The 24,845-nt window shown below is 49.3% G+C and overlaps 1 protein-coding gene across 21 annotated transcripts in view; it reads right to left on the bottom strand.

Moving 5' to 3' along the window:
- Window positions 1-24,845, bottom strand: part of MVB12B (multivesicular body subunit 12B) — a 100,296-nt gene that overhangs the window by 65,868 nt on the left and 9,583 nt on the right. For 17 of the 21 annotated variants that reach the window (XM_043530137.1, XM_043530144.1, XM_043530135.1 and 14 more), the window contains exons 2-6: window positions 20,841-20,963; window positions 11,125-11,232; window positions 8,039-8,135; window positions 4,233-4,362; window positions 3,802-3,924 (exon numbers count right to left, since the gene is read on the bottom strand). In XM_043530137.1, the coding sequence (XP_043386072.1) occupies window positions 3,802-3,924; window positions 4,233-4,362; window positions 8,039-8,135; window positions 11,125-11,232; window positions 20,841-20,963 (581 nt within the window). Of the gene's footprint in view, window positions 1-3,801; window positions 3,925-4,232; window positions 4,363-8,038; window positions 8,136-11,124; window positions 11,233-16,341; window positions 17,113-20,840; window positions 20,964-21,162; window positions 24,823-24,845 lie in introns of those variants that run through there. The other 4 variants (XM_043530140.1, XM_043530139.1, XM_043530147.1 and 1 more) reach the window with 4 other exon arrangements.

Here is a 24,845-nt window from a genome sequence, read left to right as displayed (position 1 = left end):
TACAGGGAGGAAAACCCTGGGGTGACTTGATACCGCATCATCCTACAATGCACAAGGGCAGCTCATCAGGTCGCACTCCACAGCGCAACATCTCAGCCTCACCGGCATACGTGGGCCTTGGTCTAAGAGACCAGAAGCCCAGACACTTGTAATGGGGAATACCAAGGACAAGAGAGAGCCAAAGCGACACGAACATCCCCGCAAGAGGAAACATGCAATCCTTCCCCCTCCGTGCTGGCACGAGGAATTGTGCTCAACCCTTTGCCTCTTTCTGCTCCGCAGTTCTGAATAGATGCTCCATTGGAATCAATGGTGTATTACCCCATAGTAGGAAGAGGGGTGTATCCTGGATGTTTCAAGCATGCTAGCGAACGGGGAGGTCCTTAAAGAAGAGCACATAGGTTTGTTTCCACTGCAGGCATCACTTTTTGAGAAACCCAGGATGCTGCCAGCCAGGCACTAAATACAAGCGCATGAGAAGACAGAGACTAACGTACTTTGGTACAGATTTCTTCTCTCTCTCTCTCAAAAGGGCAGGCACAAGCATAGTGTGAAGCCCACATACCCAAGTCACTGGCCACCTCTATCTGAGGACATTCGAGAGCAGACTATTTAGAAAAAGCTTTTGTTCATTCGATACCGGTACAGAACTGGAGATGGAGTTCCAAGTTCCCAACAAATGAGCAAACCCTAGTGCAACAGAGTCCAGTGACTCCTTAATCCCCTCCCACTTTAACAGGAGGGGAGAGGGAAGTCCTGATGCGGGGACTAAGCAGAATGTGAATGGCCTGAACAGAACCTCAGATGGACGAAGCAGCAATGCTGATGCACAGTAAGATGCCGAGTGGAACCTCTCCCAGAGCCACAAAGCATGTGTGATGGAATTATGACACGCCAGCATCACTAGAATCAATAATTAGCCAGTTTGCTGAACCTGCCCGGCACAGAAATGAAAACTGACATATTAAGAAGCCCTCCCATATGGAAGGACTCAGCTCTGCAGTAAATTACTGGTGTGTTCTGTTGTCTATCTGTACATACCTACAGTGTTAGCAAGCATTCCGAAGCACTGAGGACTCACTGCATATTGCCCTGATTTAAAAGGTATTTTATAAAAACGAGCCAGAAACTGAAGAGAATCCTTTCAAATATCTGACCAACCTAACAGCTAAATAGTACTAGTTGTGTACTGTGCTGTTCAGTGATTCTGTCTCGGCGTTCACGGTCATTCAGAACAGACTTTTGCAGCTACTGTTGGAATATGCCAACATGGAATAAAATGGCAAACTGGCTGCAAGTGTGTTCTCTTATCTCTGTGGTCATGTTAAAATAAAAAGTTACTCATGACTACAATCTTCCATGGACATTAGGCTTGAATAAATTACTACCCTGTTGATAAAGTGTTAAAACAGCCGTTCAAGTAACATATGTTTCCTCTAATAAGAAATGTTTGCAAGGAGCATCTTTATATACATTTCTATTTCTAAAAAATATATTGGATAATAAATAATCAATGTAAAAAAACCCAGACATGAATAGATGCCTTGAATGATTGGGCTGTTTTTATTCTGGTGTAAAAGTTACCTGTAAATCATACATGGTGCATGAGAGTAGGGCCAGCTACAGACAGGTGGTTTTTACTAGGAGGCATTAATGTAACATTCAATTATTCCACCGCATACTGGCTGTTTTAACTCAGCCAAATTAGAATACATTTTATATTGACTATTTTGACATTTGTTTTATTTGGTGAGTAAAACAAAACTGATCCAATTTCCTTGCAGCCATTGTAACCCATAAACTGTACAACAAGAGGTTATAAAATCTATAAGCCTTGTAAACACTTCTTTTCAGACTGTCGCTGATGCTCTGAGCTCCAATTCTGGCCCTGTTCCTAACAGCTCTGGGGCTATTCTGCAGCCCTCCCTGCTCAGTCATAAAGTGACCCTTCCACACTTCGTGATTAAGGACAGCCACTGACATTCTCTTGCTAAGATAATTTTTCTCTTAACCATGGAAATTTGTCTGCATGTTTCTCACAGACAGAAAATGAAGACATCTACTGTAAAGACAAGATGTCTTGCTTTGATCTCGCAGGGTCTTTGTTATTTATGCAGTTTGTGCCTAGTGCAATTTTGAAACAATACAATGGTTCCAGATAAAACAATCTGAGAACTCCAGCAGGACTCCTGTTTCTTATCTTATTTCTGATATCCCTGCTCTGAGGCGTGACCTGACGGCTCTGAATGGTGCATGGGTGCAAGTTGGGATCTGCAGCAAGGACTCCTCCCAGATAGCACAGGAGAAGAGATCTAGCACAACTTTTCAGTGAAGTGACTTGTCAAAAATAAGCCACAGAAGACGGTTGAGAAGTCACCACAATACACTAGGTTATAAGCACACTTAGGGTCATGGGCATGCCTGTACCCAGATACTGGCCTTAACCAGGATAAAGTTACCACATAGCCCCATTAGAAGCTTTTTCAGGCAATTTTAAGACTACCACTCTTTAAAACACACGGAAAAGCAAAATAACCAAGGATATGGGTAGCATCTTCTAGCCAAACAATACACGGAACTTTGGACAATTTACAGTCTCCATGGAATTCCCACCTACCAATCTCCTCAGAAATATAAATCCCAAGAATTTCCTTTAATCCGCTAGATGTATTTGCAATACACTGAATGTGCTAACAAAACACTGACACTCCAAATATGTAAAAACCCACAGAGAACATGTTTCCCAATCGGGCTTGCCCGGACTATGAGTTCAGAGCAACTCTCGCACCATTGCGTGCAATGCTGCATTTTCATATCAAATGCCAATAATATAAATAATTCAATTCATTCTCTGCATGTGGGGTTGTTTAACAACACCCCCACCACTGGGCTTTGTGCAGGAAAATGTGGTAAATAATTGTAAGCTATAATTATACTCCTGTTACTATGACATATAAAATACACACTCACATATACTGCAAGAGCAAACCCATGACCTTCGCAGCGGCTCTACGGCCCTGCTGCCACAGTTCCTTGTGTGATGGTGGGCGGCTGGGTCTGTGCACAACGAATGGCAGCAGCGGGGCCTAAAATCACAGGTTTGGCCATGACAAAGAAAAGCAAACCGCAGGCTTCAATTCTGGGGACTGGAAAAAAAATTGTTCCCCACTCTTATATAATAAGCCTGCAGAATCCACCAAGGGCATGAATGCTCCTGACTACCCTTGCCCCACTTTCCCGGGGGGGGGGGGGGGGGGGGGGGGGGGATGGTGAGAGTAGCAGTCTAGCTACACCACTGGCCCCAGAAAGGAGACTCCTAGGCACTCAGGTGAGACCAAAGATGCTTTATATTCAGTTAAAAACAAAGATACGGGGCACCTGTGAAAAGCTCCACGACACTGTTATTGTTTGCTGGGTGTTGACAGTGTGCTCTTTGGTATACAGGACACAAAAGACAGGCAGTTTCATGCTTGGAACTGTTTACCCTCTGACCCAGGCCGGCAGGCTAAACAGGACCACCGGGCAGCCCACAGTGAATGCATTTTTGTTGTTGTTCTGTCAACTTTGCTACCTTCTCACCCCCATTCCATCCAGATGCCATCGATGCATGACATCCGCATAGCTTTCTGGGGACTAGCATGTATTCCCCCATCATATGAGGGTGGACCATGTAGTAATTTATACGGTGACAGTACCCACTGGTCACAGTCCCACTGGTTTGAGTGTTCTGCTAAAATACACAACATGGCATGCCCAACCAGGAGAGAACCATAGAAAACACTGACAAGTGGCAGAACCTACCTAGGAAGGTTAGGAGCTGGTGTTGAAGCTGGTACTTGGGAAGAAGGTGTCACGGGTTGCGAGGAGTCATGGTTTCGTGGAACCCTGCCCATTCGGTACCAAATACCCATATTGTTAAGTTCCCTTTGTAAGTAACAGAGAAGTCATTAATGTTATTAGCAAATGCAGCATGCACACATGATATCAAAGTTTCACCAAGAAACATCTTGTGTAATAAGAACCAGGCTAATTGCCACATAGGATCAATTAATTCTCACACCAAGCAGAATAATACTTTAAACTTATATAGCACATTCCCTTCAATGATCTCAGAGCTTTTTCACAAACATTAACACTTGCAAACCCCCACTTAATTCCTGTAGGAAATTACAGTGCATGGGTTTGGTACATGCTGCGGTATGGGAATGTACTCTTGATGAAGTGCTACTTACCCAATGAACGTGTACTGTGGAGGGGCCTGCTTAGATCTGCCCAGGATTCGGATATCACAAATAGCAGCCTCCGTAGAATCTCGAGGGATGAATTTGATGCAGAGCCTCTTCTTTCTGAAAGCTATTTCTTCTGTGAAAGGAAACCAGGATTAGAGGCTAGTTTTTATGCATGACCAGGGTATAAAAGTTATTTATTGCATCTTCAGATCTTATGCAGATAGTTATGGCAGGAATAGGAGGTCGACAGCAAATAAGTGTACAAAGCCATGCACTGACTGAGAGGAAATTTTCTAACCCTAGTCCTTTTGTGTGGCATGCAAGATTTGTTATTCAGCAGTACTTCTCTCCACACTATCATCTACAGAGAAGATTAGATACTACATACCACAAAGAATTATAGCCTCTGTAATAGAATTTGTCAGGCTGTTGTTTCCACGTCCTATATCTCTCATATGATTTACTTCACTTGTCTCATGGTAGCATTCACCACACCAGCCGGCAGAGCAATCTCTTGGGATTGCTGTGACGAACACTGTTTGGTTGCACATATGAAAGTCACGCGCATCATTGGTCAATCCAGGATCAAGATTTTCTTCACATGGCCATTCGTGCATATTAAATTCTCCTAAGTGCCCCCTACAGCCAGGCTCAAATTGGGAGCATTCAGCAAAGTGCTGTCACTTGGTGAGACTAGAGCGGTGGAGATGGAGGAGAGACTGGACCCCAGAGGATGGCACAGAAGAGGTTCATGCACTCAGACTCAGATCTCCTCAGGAACACCTCAACCAAATGCATCCAAGACCCTGTCTACACTGGGCTCTTTGCACCAGTGTAGCTCTTGTAATGGTGCAACCCCCCACTGTAGATATGCTGCAATGGTACAATTTACCCCAGGAAGTTACCAGGGTAAATTGACCTGGCACAAACCCCATTTTGTGTTCATGCAGTGTATCTGTAATGGAAATTTGCCTGGTATGGCTACACCAGTGTATATTTCCCTAGTTTAGCCAAGTTCTAATTGTACCAGAAGCTTCAGTCTTAAAGAACCGAGTTAACGGAAATGCATGCTCACTCTCCCAGCTGTGGTTCATTTTGCTACCACATGCTGGCCCTTCTAATCTCTGGAAGTCCGTGTACATTTCTTTGCCCTTGCTGTTGTTTATAACTCCTTCTGCTTTCGTATAACCTCTGAATCTCATTAGCTGCTTTAGCTCTATTCTAGCCTAGCAAAATATTTAATAAAACAGGATTTCACAAGCCTCCTGCACTCCTAGCCAAACCCATCTCAAGCCACTTCCTTCCTAGTGTCTGGCCATTGGAAGCACCATACTAATCTGCGTCCCAGAGCTGTACAGACAGTGCAGATTGTGACCCTATAGGATATAAGGCACACCATTCAAAACACCACAGCCAGCATCTTTAAAGGAGCTTAGCCACAGCTCCCAGTCAAGTCAGATGTATTTGTGGGTGCTCTGCTACTCTGAAAATCACACTTTCATTTAGGTGTCTAAACATGGATTTTTGAAGCCTGGCTTTTGACTCCCACATTTCTAAACTTTGCTGAGATGGCCAGGGAGCAATACATTTAGTGTGTTGTATCATTAGCCCAGGAGACGACAAATGGAAACACGTAGCCACAAATTTTACTTTGAACAAAATGAGAGGCACTTGTTATTTTCCTTTCAGAATATCACAAAGCTGGTTTTATTGGCTTGTCTGCCAGGCTCCTCACACTTTGCTAAATTCCTCCATCTGTAGCAAACTCAGCGTCGGAGCTAGAATGGCTAATTACACGTGCTCATGGAGGCAGGGGAAATGCCCCACTTCGTTTATACAAACAGTGCATGGACTGCTGCACAAGACACGGTAAATGAATCACGCAGGCCTCTCCCGCTCTCCTCAGCCACACATTACGTGAGTGTGATTTGGTTTAAAGTTATTCTCCAGCCACAACCCCATGGTGTTTCCTTGGTAAGCGACTGGCTCTACTCTTGCTCCGCTTGTGCTCCGGAGCGCTCGGGGGCAGTGGCACTGGGAAGTCAGTAATGGGTTACAGAATCACACATAAGTCAATCACAGGCTGACAGTGACTGAACAACCACCCCCATGTGCTGGAGATCCAGGTTAATTATTCACTGTGAAGCCCCTCGCATTGAGCCCCTCCCTTTCAATTTACAAACTGGTCTGGATTTCATTACTGGCTCTGCAAAAAGGACCTGCAAGTAAGTGCACTGGCAGAGTGACTGCAGCCCCTTCCCACAAGCTCCAGCCACTGGCCTGAGGGTGGTTTGCAGAGCTGGTGCTCAGACCCCTTTTGTAGCATGCAGGGGATGCAACAGTCAGGCTTAATTGGTGCAGAGGGCTTGGGGCGGAGTGGATTTTTCTCCCCCAGATTAGGTAGTGTATCTGGAAAGCTGTTTTTCCCTTGCAGGAATGAAGGGAGGATTTTCTGGGCATTCTCCTTCCAGTTCATCTTGGCACTGATGAGAGAGGCTTATGTGGATCCCAGCTACCCAGTGCATGGGCACTAAGTTGCTCATATCTGAGTGCTATCAAGTCATATGTGTACAGTATAAGCACCACACACAAAGCTCAATACCACACTTAGCAACGGCTCCCAGAGAACCCTCCCCTTCAAAACTCCAGGGGGAATGAGGGGCTGATAAGAGAGGTGGGGCAGTGGCCCTTCAGCCATTTAGATACCTGGTGTCATCCCTTGCGTATCTAGGAGATCTAACACATTAGGAATAGTTAATGAAAGCGAGCGAGATAAGGACTATTACACAGCTGCATGCACCAGGACACATGCCGGGGAATAATTCAAGGAGCCCTTTTTAAGTGACTAATCCAGCTTTTGCTGTTTAAGTTTGACTCATCACAAAAGGTTCCTTTACAGCACTACTCAGAAGAGGAAAAAAAAAAAAAAAGAAAGGAGTCTTTGTGGCATCTTAGAGACTAACAAATGTATAGGGGCATAAGCTTTCGTGGGCTAGAACCCACTTCATCAGATGCATGAAGTAAAAGATACAGGAGCAGGTATAAATACATGAAAGGATGTGGGTTGCTTTACCAAGTGTTATGTCAGTCTAATGTGATAAATCCATTAACAGCAGGATACCAAGGGAGGAGAAATAACTTCTGAAGTGGTAAGAGAGTGGCCCATTACAGACAGTCAACAAGAAGGTGTGAGAAGAGACTCACCTTTTCCCAGCAGCTGAGCTTGTTTAACAGGTAACCAAAAGAGAGGTTCTGCCAGGTCTTTAAAAAAGCAGCTCTATCTTGCCAGATAGACCCCCATGGGTCACCTGACCCCATCGCATTGACCTGCCACCAGGAGAGTTTGCAGCAGGGTCCTGGTGCTCTGCCCCCGGTGAAATCCTCTATCCCAGCTTTGCTGGGGTCACCAGATGGAGATGTGGGGCAGGAAGGCTGGGAGCCTGCTGAGCACCCAGCTCATGATCAACATTACCACACCGCCTTTGGCCAGACACAAGATGCCTTTTGGGCCTCACCTGCCCGTGCAAGATCCACCCCCGCTGGAAGGCGCAAGGCTCCTGTGGGCAGTCAAGGTAGCTGCACTGAAAAGCCCACAGCACATTTCTGCACAGCACAGCTCGGGCCCAGGCTCAATCTCACACGGCAACAAAACGCCATTTATTCCTCGTCTGGCACCATCCAGAAAAATGCGGACACAACAATGCTGCCTGCCCTTGCCCCCTCAGCCACTGCTGGAGCGGTGCATGGGGCGCGCGTGAGCATGGAGCCCGCTCCTCACAAAACCTGGCATTGTGAACACACACACTTACGTGTATCGACTGTCTCCTGGATGGGGATGAAGCCCACAGGAAGCGTGTCCTTGATATCAATCAGTTTCATATCGACCAGGACATTGCCTAAATGGCTCTTTAGAGAGAGGAGAAAAACAGGTGACTGTCACTCTTAATAATTCAGGTTCTTCTTGTCTTGCCGATTTGACTGGAAGCTCCCTGTTAAGCAGGGTGTTTTAGCAGAGAGGGCGACTGAAGAACGAGTAGCAGGTACCAGGCTAACAACTCAGACCTAAGGCTGTGGTTTTGTCAGAGAGGTGATAGAAACCGTGAATTTGAATCTCGGAAAAATGGCTGTCAAACCACATGCGATTAAGCCCCCAAACTGGGTCGTGTTGCCACCTAGCACACGGGGTCACAGCACCACTCAGGTTTGGCCCGTTCTCCTGTCTCGATGGACGGAGGTGAGGCTGGGCCAAAGCTGAGTGGTGCTGTAACTCCAGGCACCACGTCACAGCGCCTAGAGTGGGGAGCCGGGCTCAGCCCTGCAGGACAGGAGCCGCCCACTGCGCGGTGAGAGCAGCGTGGGCTTGCTCTCCAACCCCGCCCTCCATTTCTGGGACTTATCAACTTTTTCCTGAACCTCTCTGTCATTAAATTTACGAAAAAAGCCTGTGCCAAAATTGTAGCTTTACTCCTGATGGCCTACTGCACAGTATGAACACAGCCCACACAGGGTCATCAGCTAGGATATTACAGGCACCTTTGTTTATTCAGGGTCTTCTGTCACACCCATCACTGTAATCCCTTAGTACCTTGGAAACAGAGACCACACTATTCTCCTGGAAAATCCCTGGTCCCTACCCAGTGAGCTAAAGGAGAATCACCATCGCCCAGTGAACTGTAAGCCTACAAACCCTATGCACGGTCCAGCTGCGAAAGCCACATGATGTTTATATGGTTGCAATGGTGGGAAATATAAGGAAAGACATCTAATGTAGACACAGCCAAAGTTATTACATGCTTCCGCTAATTAATATTGAATACATATGGTGCTAGTTCCAAAAGCAGACAAGCTAGCTCCAAAAGATCACGCCATTTGGAATGATAAATTTCATTTGGAATCCATATGAATTCTGAACCAGTGCCTTGTCCTATTAATCAAGGATTGAAGAGCTAAAAAACAATTTAGCATGACAGCCTCCACAATTGTTTAGAGACTTCATTTCCTTTGCAGTTCCCATTAAAGCCAATATTCTGGATTCACACGTGGAAGGAAAACAAACACTCTTTCGTTGCCACGTGGCTTTTATGAACAGAAATGCAAAAAGCAATTAAAATGTCATTCTAAGCTATGAGACCCCATCAGTGTATTTTATCATTACTTCCTGAAAACTGCCATACACAGTTTTTATCTGGGCAAGCAAAATATTTCAGACAAACCACTGCTTTCTGATCACTGTGTGTATATGAACTGGGAGGCTTTGAAATAAGAGCAGGTTGTTTAGGGGCTTCATACCTTCTGAACAGCCCACAGTTGTTTTCAACTTAACAGGTCCATAGCAATACCCTGCAATCTAAATACTATACAGTGGTGATGCTGAAAGTGAGTAGTGCTGATTTTCTAAAATCCGAACATGTCAGTTAATATTTTGTCTAGGCACAGTGACTGGTGGATAAAACGGTCTTTGCTAATGCATCTTTCATGTTGTATTATTCCTACTGTCTGTCTGTTTTACACTAACATTCAACGTCTGTAAAACTGATGATTTTTCTGCCACATCAACACCAGATAGTGTGGTTTTTTCCTTCTGCCTAAGTTTATCAGCTATTGAAATGGCTGGAGTCAGTGCTGATCCAATGGAGTGTATATAAGAGTGCAGCAAACAATTTACTCAGGTAAAAGTGTTAAAGAACCGACTGTCCCCAACACTTAAACACCAAGACATGGAAAACGTCAACATGTTGGGAAATGAGAAATTCAAAGATTTCTTTACACAGTTGAGAATGATGCTCCCAATAAACATCACCACAAATTAGCCCTACAGTGAAACTCAGAGACTTAACTAGGTTAGTTCTGTTAACTAAACCACGGACAAGGTGGGTGAGGTTATATCTTCTATTAGACCGACTTAGGTTGGTGAAAGAGGCAAGATTTCGAGCTTGAAAGTTTGTTTCTCTCCCCAACAGAAGTTGGTCCAACAAAAGATATTACCTCCCTCACCTTGTGCCTCTAATATCCTGGGACCGACATGGCTACACCACTGCACCCAACGAAACCAGTGTCATTCATGTCAAAATAGTGTGGTTACGGTTACGCTGGAGAGCTGACAGCGAGGCCGGGGGCTGGAAGCTGGTGGATCCTTTGACTTTCAAGTCAAGATCCATGATCAGCCTCCTATTATTAATTATTATTATTATTATTTATTTGTATGATAGCACCTCAGAGTCTAAGTTACGGACCAGGATCCCACTGTGCTACTGGGGGCTGCCTTTCTCTATCTCTGTTATCAGCAAAAACACTGAAAACTGAATCAATACTGACATTCAAAACACAGAGAGCAGCAGAAGTACCCCCTATATAGAGTGCTCTCACTGCACTTGGAAAGCAAAATCTAATATTTTTCCTCCAGAAAATATAAAGTTTTTAGATTATATTCAACTGACAAATATAAACAGCCAGTAAAGGCATCAGATCCTGGGCTTTCCCAGACTAACCGCTCCTTACCCAAGTGACAGTCTAGACCACAAACCACAAAGGCTGGCTGGATTTAGTTGCCCGCTGTCCGCTGGAGAGGCACACCAGACAGCTGCTGCCTGCGCACAGCGAACAAAGTCTGACTATCCACGTTGGAAAATGTGATTCTAGAGCAGACACACACAGCCACTGAAAACCCTGGGTGAGTGCTAATCTTTCAGAGAGCTGCTTTCCCCATGAACAAACAGCTGATTAAGAGAACGAGCGCACAGCAAAGATCCCATCAGTGTAGCTTGGCTACAGACGCACCTGGACTTGCTGAAAAACCTGCTTGAATTATCCTGGCTCCCCAAACTGAATCAGTTTAGGAACAAGAACGCACCAAGCAGAGTCGCAAATTGTTCGGTCACTCGGCAAATGGACTTACATTTTCTTTCGAAAATGATCTTGTGAAGCACAGGTATCTTGTGACCTTGGATTTAAATAAGCCATCTTTCCAGAGGTCAGCATCCAAGCCATCTGCTGTTTGTGCAACCTGGAAAGATGAGACAGAGGGAGAGACAGGACATGTGAGCCAAGATACAGTTAGTGTATGTGCAGTACACCTTCCTCGCACCTATTCTCATTAATGCTGGCCCGAATTCTCTCAGCATCTCATTAGTTCATTTCACAAGGTAAAGTCGAGGGATAAAAAAAACCCCAACTTCTAAGAATATTGTCTCGAGCGAGTCAGCTGATCAGTTTTTGTCAGGGATTCTTTATTCTAATAAGGAAACGGCAGCTTTGGAAAGTCAGCACATTACGGCACTCAGTACCATTCCATCACAAGGGGCACAGCATCTGCAAACATGGAAAGAAGGCTACATTTCAGGGATGCAGGAAATTGCCCTCCAAAAGGTGCCCCAGCTCCAGTAGTTGGGCCGGAGCCTGCCTGAATGGTACGCTCACATGCCCAGCAAGTGGGGCTGGGTGGAAGCAGTGAACAGTTGTGCAAATGTTTTTTACCAAGTTCAGAAAGCACCTTGTGCCCTGAACATCCCCCCAACACAATACAGAACGCAGGGTGTAAATCAGCGCAGGATTTGACCCATCCTATCCTATCCAATCTCAATGCATCTGAACACAGAATCTCTGAAAGAATTAAAGTTTCCAATAGTGAAAGACACAAACATCTTCACAATTTAATTTCTGTTCACAGCAGAAGCCCCACCTCTTACTACATAAGAGAAGTGTCCAGGCTCTCTCTGCAACCAGGCACGGAGAGCCGCCATTTCAGCAGGCGTGAAAGTGGGCTGGTCCGGTCTGGTCCCAGCCCGTACTCAGCTGACGTTAAAGCACTGTCGCAGCAAAGGACCCTGCTAAAAGCGCGGCCATGGCAGCACTTTCACGTCCTTGTCCTTTGCCCCCCCGGGCCAATGACGGTGGGGGGGGGAGCAAAAGGAGCAGCTGCCCCAGGGCTGTGATTTAAAAGGGCCCAGGGCTCCGGCTACCGCAGCAGTGGCCAGAACCCCAGGCCCTTTAAATCACAGCCGGAGCCCTGGGCGGCATGGGCCAGGCAGTGCGGATGGGCTGGCTGGGGGACGCTGACCCCCAGCCCGGCCCCCGTACCGGTAAGTGTTAAATGTTACTTTCACCCCTGCTCTTCAGAGAACAGGTGTATGGACCATCCTGAGGAGTGGTTCAGGAGAAAAGAGGGAAGCAATAATCAGATCCTGATAGGACGATCAGCGACAGGCCTGGTAACAGAATGAAGCGCGATTGGAGCAGCCCAGGTATCTACTGGAGAGCACTGTGTCAAAGGCACTCTCTTGAACTTGGGTGTCCCTAATCACCTGATTGCCACAAGCTGGGACTGGACAACAGGGGATGGATCATTTGACAAACTGCCCTGTTCTGTTCATTCCCTCTGGGGCACCTGGCCCTGGCCACTGTCGGCAGACAGGACACTGGGCTCGATGGACCATTGGTCTGACCCAGTCTGGCCGCTCTTATGTCCTTAGGATCGTCAGATGGATATGGCCAGTTGCGTCCTGCAAGCAGAACCGTGATCAGTCCACATAAAGAGCTCACTCTGATGTGCAAGGCGTTTGCGAAGCATAACGACAGAGCTTGGGGATATTGGCGCAGGTGAGCACCACACAGGCTGAATGCACCCAGGGGCTTCAGGACACGTGGAAAAGTTGCCACTTCCCAGAAGGCAGGATTCCCGTGAGGCTTTGCTGCAGGCAGCGTCTGACTGACGCTTTCCCATTCATTTCATGCTTCAGATCAACCCCTTATAAGCCACTGAGCATCGCATCATTTTTTTCCTATTCTTAAAAAATCCACACAGTGCAGCACACCAACCCTGCCATCTGCAGGTCATTTCGCTGTGATGTGGCTGGTCAGAGTTAAGATTCACTCGCGCCTGGATAAAGCGGTGAACATTCAGCAGTGTCAGGACAGCAGCCAAATAAGCAGCTATTGCAGAATAAGTCTGCAATTACATAGAACTGTTGGTGAAAGTTAACCACACAACTGATAGGACATTGAAACCTAAGCACTGCTTACTGGCTCAGCGTGAACTGTGCTAAGAATTCAGGGCCAATTTTCCCCTGCCTCGTCTCTATGTGGAGGAATAAAATCACTGGCATATTGTTATTTATTCCAGATGACAGGTATGTGGTCGCCTCCTGGAGTATCCCACAGAAACAGAGTACCTCCCAAGGTTCAACTGGCCGTGACTCTGAGGCTGCCGGGTGTGGCCTGCTGCACGCCAGGTCTGCTCCCTGCATAACGAACACGTCTCTGTGAAAAGCAGCCCTGAGAGGCCATGGGAGGCATGCACTCTGAGCAGCCCAATGGTTTGGTAGTACAAGCTCACACGGAGAAGGGGTCAATTCCTAGCATCATGGTCCAGTGGGCTCCTGACAAACTAAGTTTGTGCCTTCTGACCTACTGCCGCATGCCTCTCTCCAGACAACCGGCGTAGCCTGGTCTTAAAGAAAGACACAAGATATCAGCTGCAGAACGTGCTTAGCTCCTGTACACAAGCTCTTTCCTGGAGGCACCAGTGCCCGTTCACTGTCGCTTTCTCTGTGCGAGCAGCAGCACCCCAGGATCACAGCGGCACTAAGGCCTGATCTACACTGGAAAGTTAAATCCACACTCCTGACCGCTGTCGCAAGCTGACATAACCACCAGTGCAGACACAGCTACGTCCATGGAAGAAGGCTTCCACTGACACAGCTCTGTTCAGTGAGCGGGTATCGCTTCACCAGCCGACAAACTTTGGCAGTGTAGACTGCATCTACGCTATGGGGCTATGCTGACATTGCCATGCCGGTATAGTCTCCAAGGTGCAGACATCCCCTAACTGAACTCGGCTGCAGCTGCCAGAGCCCGTCATGCCATAGATTTCAGGAGATCTTGGCCAGAGATCATGCTGTGTCTCAGAGCTAGGCAGCTCCCAAACTGCCCACCACTTGGGGCAGGAGAAGGGAGAGCAGGAGACCAGAAAAGAAGTGGAGCAGAAAGGGAGAGGCAGACGACATTAGGGGGCCTTATTCTGCAGAAGCTGTAGAGACAGGAGGTGTGGAAGGTTTGAAAGGGAGCAGGAGAGAAGGCAGGATTTCCCTCCTGCGCTCTTAGGAAGCAATGAGCAGGACAGAACAAAAAGAAAAGACAAAGGAATGAATGCAAAGACAAAGAAAATGTAAGACGTCCTCCCATTCCCCCAGGGAAAATGCCCTCCAGGATCAAACCCCAAAGCCTTCTCTTTAGATTTGCTTCATCCAACAACCATCCCTGAGGTTAAACTCTGCACTTTGAGAAAGAATTTTTAGTCTCTTTTGCTATTTTGAATTCACTAGAATTGAAGCCAAGTCATTTTCCTGGGCTCTCAGGCTCTGCAATTGTAGGAGGACTCAAGACAAGCAGGTGGCTAGAGTTTCCTTCCACAGACCCACAGGGAAAAGGGAACCCCTGGGGGAATCATGTTCTTTTAAAATGCATGAGATTGAAATAGAGAGGGTGCCTGAGGGAAATCCGAACGACAGAGCCAGAATCAACAGCTGCACATTTCTCTGTCCAGGCAGGAGAAGTCCCCAGTGAGGACAGCTGGGCAGGGGCCATCGCAGGTGCAACCACCATGGAGCGATTTCAGTCCGAAGGACAGACACAGGAATCATTTGCTGCTTGTTCTATGTCACCTATTTAGCACAAGCCTAGACAACGCCTCTATTTTTCACTAGTTCTCATTTTGGAGGAGGAAGAGGAATTTGTTGTGGTTGATTTTAATTGAGTTTTTAGGCATAACATTTAGCTTGCTTTGGGGCGTTCATTCTCAGGCCTTTAAAAATATCTATGAGCTGCGTAGATAATGCTAAAATCTGTAAACACCTGGGTCCCTGGGGGCAGCAAATACACCAAGGAGCTTCGGTGCAGGCCGATTTTAACAGCTTTTAAGTATCCCTCAAGAGTAGATCCAAAGAGGGAAAATTAGTTTGTTTCTTCCTCTCAGATGTCTAAAGGAGTTTAGAGGGTTAACACTGCTGTAAGTCTATACCATGAAGGAATGTCTGTAACATGTTCATGTCTTATGCAGATAAAGAGTGTAATCAAAAGGGGTCAGGAAACTAAATTCCAAGGAAAATAATCTGTCAGAGTCAATGGTACAGAGGAATGTACTGCAGTCGCTGGCTGTGCAATGCTCAGCTTGAGAGACACGCGATAGCGGAGATGGAAAATGGCCTGTCGGGGGTTCTGCATTCAGGAACAAACTTGGGGGCTGAAGTTTAAGAAGTTGCCTGGTCTGGCCATGCCTCTCTGAGGCCACCCCTCCACCCCCATCAGCTGAGCAGGAGCTGTTCTCAAAACACACACATTAAACCTCCCAGCAGCTTCCCAGGAAATCCCATTTCTTTCATTTTCTTGCCAAAATCGAGCAAAAGCTCTTCCACCCTGCAGTCACTTGCTGGCCACGCACAGAGCACCCCTCTCTGCGTGTCCCAGCCCAAGCTGAGCCATGAAGGAGCATCCCACATGTCTGGTGAAAAAGCGGGGGGGAAGCACTAAAAGGAGAGGACCCCAGCGCTGTTTTTTCTGGTCAATGTGCCCCACATCCTGCCTTGAGTCACACTCACATGACAGATGCTCCCTCTTGGGGGCTCCCAGAGCTGGGGCTTCTGCCCAAGCCCTGATGCATACACTCGTTTCTAGCCCCACGGCCCGATCCTCTCAAGCCGAGTTAGCTGAGCTGGGCCAGCCGGGGTGTTTAATGGCACTGCAGACCTACCTGAACACTTCTCTACCGCGTATGGCGATGCCCAGCGCGCATGTGAGAAACGCAGGGCCTCCTAGCGCCCAGCATGATGCCCACAGCAGGGCAAGGAGAGTGATCAGCTGTAGGCGACGGATGGAGATTTTGTGCATTTGGGAGCAGCTCACCTCTGACAGGGTGTTAGTGCTTGAAACCAGCTGCAGGCCAAGACCCAGGGTATGTGCCAGGAGAGTCTCGTTCATTCCTGTCCCAGGGGAGCGCCTGAGCTCTCAGACCATCGCCTCAGCTCCCTTGCACAAGCCAGGCCTGGTCACCCTGCCACCCTCGCCTTCCCCCCTCTCTCCACTCTCCCAGCGCAGCCCTTCGCACCCACAAACCACTCACCAACACTGGGAAGCTCATTCCAAAGCAGAGCAGGGGCAGGCCCCTTCCTAGCAACCGCCTCCCTCAGTGCACGTGTTCGCTAGTGGGTGGCCGTGTCGTCTCCTGGCGAGCGGAGGGGGCAGGACTCCTGTGGGATCTATTCCTGGCTCAGCCACTTATCAGGAGCCCGATCCAAGGCCCACTGAAGTCAACGAAAAAGCTCTCCTGGGTTTCCTGAAGCATTGTGTGGCCTGGAACAGAGACTTCACCGGTCTGGGCCACGATCGGTCTCATGCTCACCACAGTCACAGGGCATGTGGGAAGCTTAATTAGGGCTGGGCTATCCTAGACAATTAGGTCAGTGAGAAATCCACTCAACTGAGCAGGTAGTTAAGCCGACTTAAGTCCCCACGTAGACAGTGCTAGGGCCGGCGACAGGAGAATTCTTCCATCCACCTAGTACCGCCGCTCGGGGAGGTGGATTACCAGCAGAGAGCCCTTCCCATTGGCGTAGGCAGCGTCTACATCGACATGCTGCAGCCGCTGTAGCATTTTACGTGTGGACAAGCCCTTAGTTAATCCGATACGCAGATCCCCAGATAAGGTGCTGTGCAGAGAGAGAGGCAGCTGGGGTTAACATGCCACTGACTGAAATGCTGAACGGAAACGCCCAGGCACTGCTGCCAGCAATTAATCTCTAATGCTGGAGCACCAGACTAGCCTTTCACAGCCTCTTTCAAGCCCGAAGAATGTGAGCCTGCATTCGCTCGTCAGGAAACCCGTGGCAGGAAGAAATAGACTAATGTAAACAGGAAACTTCATACATCATGTGCAGGGCTCCCTCCCCATGGACTTTCCAGCACTGCACTGAGATCAGAGAGAGCCCGAGCCAATCCTGCTTTGCCATGGGAACTGCCTCTCGCCAGGGGAGCACCAAATGGTGTTCGCCCCAACACAGGGCAGAGGGAGGAGCTGGCTCCCTGCAGGCAGGCACAGAGCCGTAGTCTCCCAAGCACAAACTCAAACACGTCACAAGGAAAAGCGTACAATGGAAGAGACTATTTGGCACCAAACACAGTGGTGACTAGCACTGTATCAAACTTCTACCACTAGATCGGCCCGGAGATGGGGAGCGGGGACTGTGCTCCCAGGTCTGCATTTTGACATCTGGGCGCCAGTCACAACCTGCCTGACCTCTGCTTGACTTCGGCAGGCCTGATCCAGCCAGGCTCTCAGGGTTGCCTAGCGGATCACACACATCAGAAGAACAGTGTGGACTAGGGTTGTCAACTGTCTAATCACACAACCCCCCCCCGCCCCACCCCTTCTCCAAGGCCCCGCCCCGCTCACTCCATCCCCCCCTCCCTCCGTCACTAGCTCTCCCCCACACTCACTCACTTTCACCGGGCTGGGGCAGGAGGTTGGGGTGTGGGCTCTGGGCTGGGGGTTCGGAGTGTGGGAGTGGGCTCCGGGCTAAGCCTGAAGCAGGGGGTTAGGGTGCAGACGGAGGTGAGGGGTGTGGGCTCGGAGGGAGTTTGGGTGCTGGAGGGGGTGCAGGCTCTGGGAGGGGGCTCAGGGCTGGGGCAGAGGGTTGGGGTGCAGGTTGGAGGCTCTGGCCGGGAGGCGCTTACCTCGGGCAGCTCCCGGGCGACGGTGCAGCAGGGCTAAGGCAGGCTCCCTGCCCCCACGCCACTCCTGGAAGCAGCAGGCACGTCCCTGTGACCCCTGTGGGAGGGCAGTGGGCTCCATGCGCTGCCCATGCCCGCAAGCACCGCCCTGGCAGCTCCCATTGGCTGCAGTTCCTGCCCAATGGGAGCTGCGGAGTCGAGTTGGGGCAGGGGCAGCGCATGGAGACCCCCTGCCCCTTCCACCCCCCCAGGGGCTGCAGGGACGTGCTGGCTGCTTCTGGGAGTAGCGCAGGGCCAGGGCAGGTAGGGAGCTGCCTGAGCCCTGCTCTGCCGCCGGACTTTTAGCAGCCTAAAATCTCCCGGTTTGGCATCAATAGCCTCCAGGAGATAGAGCCCGATTCCAGGAGACTCCCGGCGAAACCAGGAGGGTTGGCAACCCTAGATTGGACCCAAAGCTGCCCTCAGGAGCTGCGGCGCTCAGCACCACTGAAAATCCACCAGGGAGTCTCATTCCAGGCATGCAAAGACGGGCCTCGGCATTGGTCAATGCTTCGAAAACGTGCGTGAGACACAGCGGTCAGGCCGCGGGCAGGAGCATCACACACAGATGTCTGGGGGAGGCGAGTGCAGGCAGCCAGGGGTAGATTTTGGCCTGTAGACTTAACGCCATCATTCCCCATCGCTGTAGGGGCCAAGCATCTTTCGGGGTTAAGGGCACTTTGCCAGACAAGGGGGCTTCTTGCCACAGACGGCATCCCACCAAATTCGCTAGAGCGCTGCCCCTGTGGCTTTGGCTTGAGGGGGTTTCTCCGGACTTTCTGCTGCTCCATGTTGGCCATGAGCAGCACGGCTGTGAAAGTGACGGTGCGCAGACAGGGAGAGGCGAGGGGCCTGATCCCCACCTGGGAGGATGCAGACACAGCAGCTCCTAGGATCCCCTTTCCCATGGTCTCTGGGCTCACTGGGAGCTGTGGACAGAGTCTGATTGCTCATCTGCCACACCTCAGGCTGGAAGGGAGCACAGGAGGGACAGAGACAGGAGACCCGCCCTGCTTCCCCACTGCCTGGGGCTGGGGTCAGAGAACAGCTAAACATAAGAGAAGGGACAAAACTCGAGGAGCGACAGCTTCATGCCTATGCCCCCAAGGAGAGAAACCCACAGCCATAAACACAATCACAACCCCACAGCACCTGGAGAACCCACAGGAAGGAGTTTTTAGCTCCTTTACTCTACTCTGCATTAGTGTCCTACAGGCCTGTTAAGCCACTACCAGGATAAGTGCCCGACCTGAGCAGTAAGTCACAGGGAATGCAGCACACGGCTAATCACACAGCACATTGCACTCCTCATGCAGGTGACAATCCCTCAGGCTCAAATACCTCCAAGAGCCCACAACTGCCCCACTCCAGCCCCTCCACCTCCCCACAGCTAGCCTCGCTCCAGGTGATATTTAATTCTGATATCCTGGGAGCTCAGGGAGGTGGTGCAGATAACTCACTCACCTTCCATCGGGATGGGCACACAAGGGCTCCTGCTGGGAGGGCTGAAAGGGTATTTGCCTCTGGTTCAGAGAGGGGATGCTGTGATGCTGTCACAGCGCGGGAACATGATACATTATGCACCAAGCAGCAGAAGTTGCGAGGCCCTGCCTAGACCATCCATCAGCTCAGCCAGACACTGAGGGAGATGCCACTCAAAGCCATGGTGAGGGGCTGCACGCAAACAAATACAGACCAAATATTCCCCAAGACCTACTGGACCCCTCTACTGCAGAGGCACTCTCTGTCTCCTTGCGTTTTACCATGTCGTTGGCTCATCAGTTACATCCGCTGTTCCAAGCCAGGTAACCTGTCAGATGCAGCAAGTGTGCTGTGATGCTCGTTGGTACCCAGTTATTGTACTTTGGTGTAAATAACACTTGAACAGGAGGAGAATGCTCACAGGGCTGCCTCAGAGGAGGATTCACTTGGCTCTGGGAAAACAACTTTGCCTGAGCCCTTCCCTTCCCTTTTACATTTTATTGACCCCCAACCCAGTGCTTTAAAAGGAGCGAGTGGCGCCAAGCAGGTAACTGGCCTCTGCTGGGGGCTGCTGATTGGTCGCTGTGCTGTACTGTGGAAAGAGCAGGAGGAGGGGAACAGATGGACCATTGGTCTGCCCTGATGGGGTAGCTATGTTTGCAATTTACAGCTATACAAGTTTAATATGTTAGAATCTTTCACTGGTTTGGGTCACTAGCCTTAGGAAAAATTCTTGTTCTGGTTCCAGAGCAATTTGACCAATCGACCTAAGGGCTAAGCAGCTGCTAAGTACCCACATCTGTCTAGCCATGAAGATACTTCTATGGCCTCAACACTGCAGTACCCAAGTACCTCTCCCAGCTGCCCAGCTTCCTACCAAAGTCCAGTTTACAGGGTAGCATTCTGCTCGCTAAGTTCTCCCTGCAATTTCAGCTGGATGTAGAATTCTTTGCTTTCCAGCCTGAAGAGCTGCACCGTGTTGAGGTGTGACGTTAAACAGCTGATACGGGATTCATTTATACATAGATTTAATCTGTACCATGCTTTGGAACCCTTCAAGATGGGTGTTACTAGGATTATTAAATTTGCATGCCACATTGGCCAGCTGTTTCTGGAAAGCCCTCCTCCAGGTAATTACACTTGCGCTTCGCATGATATGCCAGTGGCGGGGAGGAGATGCACTAACATGACTGCACATGGAAAGTATTGCTAAAATACTGGAGGAGGGTGGCTGGTAAAAAAAAGAACCCCCAAACACGTTCTTCAAGGTGAGCACACAAACAGCCTGCCTGTTCTCTGGAGGATATACTGCTCTCTGCAAAGCAAAGGACAAACTAACCATATTGCCAAGGCATTATCAGCTCTACTTACTACGTCGTAACCTGTCGGTGCCCGGTTCCGAGATGCAACCACTCCAACTCCTGTGATAGGATCCATTGGCACATCCGGCAAGGCATCGGAAAGGTCTCGGACTTCAGGCATTATGGACTGTGCCTGAAACAGGGAGGCAGAGTTAGAGGGCTACACAGCAGCACAGCCCCTTAGACAGAAAACCTAGCACATGCATAGCCCGCCCGCAGAGCCCCCGTGTGCTGGAGCAGCTCCTGCTATGGCCACACACACCTTCAGCATTTTAAAGTGCTCAAGCTTTCAAGGATTTTTAAAGAGGCATTTGCTTTTGATAAGAACTTACATTTGCGCCCTCTCTGATAAGTCAGGAATTCAGGCCAACAGCCTCTTCTGAGATTAACTTGATTGTTTCCAGGACACTTAGCCTGGGCTGGTCCCCATCGAGTGCCCATAAGTAAAACTTAGCCCATCACCCAATGAAAGGCAAACTGACCCCTGTGATTCAACTGGGCTCAGGTGGCTCTGCCATTCCTGGAGGGAAGGAAGCTACTTTGAATGACTCTGTTCCAAGGTTCCCCCTTGCAGCTCAGTAGCAGACAAGCAGACAAGCCGAGGATTGCACTGTGAGCCTGCTTCCCTTCAGGGCTTAGCGAGAGCAGGTTAGAGACCTGGTTTACATGGCACCTGGTTCACCACGTACCTGGCACTGTACAGCAGCTGGGACACAGAATGACATGCCTGTCCCACACAGCTGAGACACCAGGGAGGCGCAAACAGGCCCATGGCCTGGAGACTTTCGCACGCACACAGCGTAGCTGGGTTTGGAGTGACTTCGAGGGGCGGGGTGTGCCAAGTGTAGCAGGGGAGCGGGCCTGAGAGCCTGAGGGAGCAGTCAGCGGATAGGTCACCCGGAGCGCGCGGGTCCCAGGAGTAGGTGGGAGGGCTGGGACAGAATTCTAGCCGGGGCGGAGTCCAGGCAAGGCTGGGGGAACGGTGCCATTGCTTGTGGCATCCTGCCAAGAAAGCCGGTCGAGGCAAGTCCTCTCTTGCTTCCAGGTAGGAATGCGCCAGGAAGCCACCCCGACGCCAAGCGATGAAAAGGCAGCACTGTGTAAAAGAGCGTTGCTGCTGGGAAGCTGGCCAGACAAGCCGTGCAAAAAGCTACCTCATTCAGTTGCATTTTCACAGCAATTAAACCCCAACCTCTTCAGGGCTGGTTGCTTATTGCTTCTCAAACAGGCAGAGGTGAGTGCTGGTGTGCGCACTTCCTACTGCCGCGTCATGGTGCAGGCAATAAAAGGTGACTCTGGTGTCCGACAGAACCGTGCTACATGGAGAGTGAGCATATCTGTAGCACCCCCACCCGCCAAAACCCCAATGGTCAGCGTCCGTCTACGATGTCAATGAAGCAACCACACTGGTGTCAGGAAGAGTACTGCTTCTAGTTTCTTGAAAATTCAAAGAAACGGAGATGCAGCTCCCTTCATTCTCCAGACAACTCAAGCTTCTAGCAATCTGGAGACAGGAATTTGCATTTTGAACCCTGGCGTTTTCCCCTTCTGTTTCGCATACAGATTCCTCAGCTTCACACAGTCAGCGCAGGAGAATGAAGGCAGCCCTGAGAATGGAGAGACTGCAGCCCACCCACAGCCGGCACCTTCCAGCAAAGATGTTTCTCATGTTTAGTTATATACAACAAACAACCCAAACCCAATGCTGTTGCTTGGGGTTCAAAACACTGCAACCTACCAACCTCCCAAAATGCTTTGCAATTGACAATTCAAAACTGAACGCATTATGCTGTGCAGTGCTGACACAGCATAATGTGAATTAAAATACAGAATACGTAAATCTGCACAGAGATGTGTAGATACGTTTACTGATAAACACACTTCCAGGTTGCTCGCAATAGCTTCGTGACCTACTGATGCCCATCAATTTCTTTTGCTATGTAACAAATATTGATGTTAACGTCCCTTAGGTGAATCCACACTGTCCTTCAAAGAAATAATGATATTCCCTAGTTCACAACAGGAAAAGAGACCCTCAGCAGATTTCGAAATGGCGACTGCGATCTAAGCAAAGGGGAAGGGTGTCTATTCCGCTTAAGTGTTTCCGTTTCACCAACTATTGCTGCATCCAAACGCGACAACAGAGGCAGGTACCACAGTGGCAGCGCTGACTGGCAGTAGGCGAACCCAGGCTTAGCCTTCAGGACCAGTGCCAGGACTCGACATGCTAGAATGTTGGGATGAAAAAGTCTTTCCTTCCTTCCATTTGTGGAAAACACCATCCCAACTGCCCCCTAAGCAGCTGCCCCATAAGGGATTGGACATCACGACAGGCGGTCCTCCGCTGGAAGGCTCACAAGAACGGAGCGGACAATACCTTTTCTCTGAAACCCACAAACCAGCAAGGCCACGATTTTCATAAGTGACTGGTGATTCGGGGAGGCCTCATTTCCAGCAAGCGCCGAGCAATCGCCCTTTGAAAATGGACACCCATCCCTTTGTGGCGACTCACATTGGGTGTCCAAAAAATCACAGCTTTTGAAAATCTTGGCCCAAGCCATTTCCTCTAGGCAGCTAACAAACCAGCTACCTGTCCGTGCATGTGATTTGCCTGAAGCAGCTTCTCCTCCTCAGAACCTCCCAGCCTCTCTAACACACCAACCCAGGAGTCACGGGGATGCAAACCATGCCACAGTCCCATCCCGCCTCCGAAGAACAGCTGGCCCCAAGGAGGAGAGCTGGTATGTTATGTAATACTGCACTAAAGAGCTGGGGAAAGCCTGCCCGGTCACACTGCACAGGGACAGCACGCGTGATTTAAGCACAGATGGACTTTCCCAAAATGGACAGTTTTGCATAAAAACGTCATTTCTTTTGAAACTTTCTCGCTTTTCAACGAAAAACTAGAACCTGACAAATTGGGAGGGAGGGGTGTTAAAAACCCAGAAAATTTCTGTGAATCTTTCTGAAAACGTTCGCCAGTCTCCAGCCAGCTCTACCCCTGAACTAAAGAGTTCAGCCACATCACCACTGCATCCCCTCGCCTCCCCCCAAGCTTGCACAACGTTTAGCTTCAGATTTTAAATGTACAGAAGTCAGGAGATGCAGAATACAGTTTGTCATCAGAACCCTCCACACTTCTGAGTTACGCTGGCTCGTTTCACTCAGCCCATCCCAGTGCCCTTTTTAGAGCAGGGCACGGAAGGGTCAACACTTCCCCCCATCCCAGACGGCTTTCTTTCTTTCTGTGTCTAGCGGAGTTCCTCAGCATTGTCTAGCTGGCTCACACAGAAATGTAGCTCAAGCCGCCTGTAGCTCTTTAATCTCAAGAATTACAGGGCAATGCTGGCCCCGGACGCTGTTTATCCCTGAACCGCAGTTTTGGGTTCCCATGGAACTAAAGGTTTAGTGAGAAGCAGCTGCGCAGACGGAAGATTGCTGCAGTCTATGAGAGTTAGTGAAAACCATGAACAGAATTTTTTTTTTTTAAATCGAAAAAAATCGGCCCTCGTGAGCTGTGAGCATCTAAGGAGAAGCCAATTTCCCATGCAATTCCAGCATTACCAGGGCTCCTCGTAACCACGGTTTCTGGTGGAGCGGAACTTTTTCTGGTGTGCCTCATGAACAATTTGTGTAGTCTCCCTAGGCTTCACTCGCAGACGCTGGCTGAAAATACTCGTTGCTTTATTGCACCCAGGACCAAAAATACACTTCTGCTTATTAGTAGCCCTCAAGTCTCCCCACATAGAGTTATTTTGCTCTGGACGCTGCCAGCAGCTGCCGGACCCTGAGGAGATCACGGTTTAAGAGAAAACATGAAGTTCCAGCTTCTGACACACGTAAAGGAGGGACCACTTCCTCAAAGGCCCATGGAATGCTGCTGCGTGGTTTTGGTATTGCAGGATGCTTGCCAGGCACACAGCTCAGCAGTGGGAGCAGGGTAAAGGAGGGTACAGAGAGCTCAGCGTAAAGGCAAACGGCTGCAGTCCCCCAGCCCAAACCTGACTAGCCAAAG

This window comes from Chelonia mydas, chromosome 16 (genome assembly GCF_015237465.2).
Source record: "Chelonia mydas isolate rCheMyd1 chromosome 16, rCheMyd1.pri.v2, whole genome shotgun sequence".
Taxonomy (NCBI): Eukaryota; Metazoa; Chordata; order Testudines; family Cheloniidae; genus Chelonia; species Chelonia mydas.
Note: the sequence above shows the minus strand (reverse complement) of the source record. Positions and strands in the feature narration are given on the sequence as shown.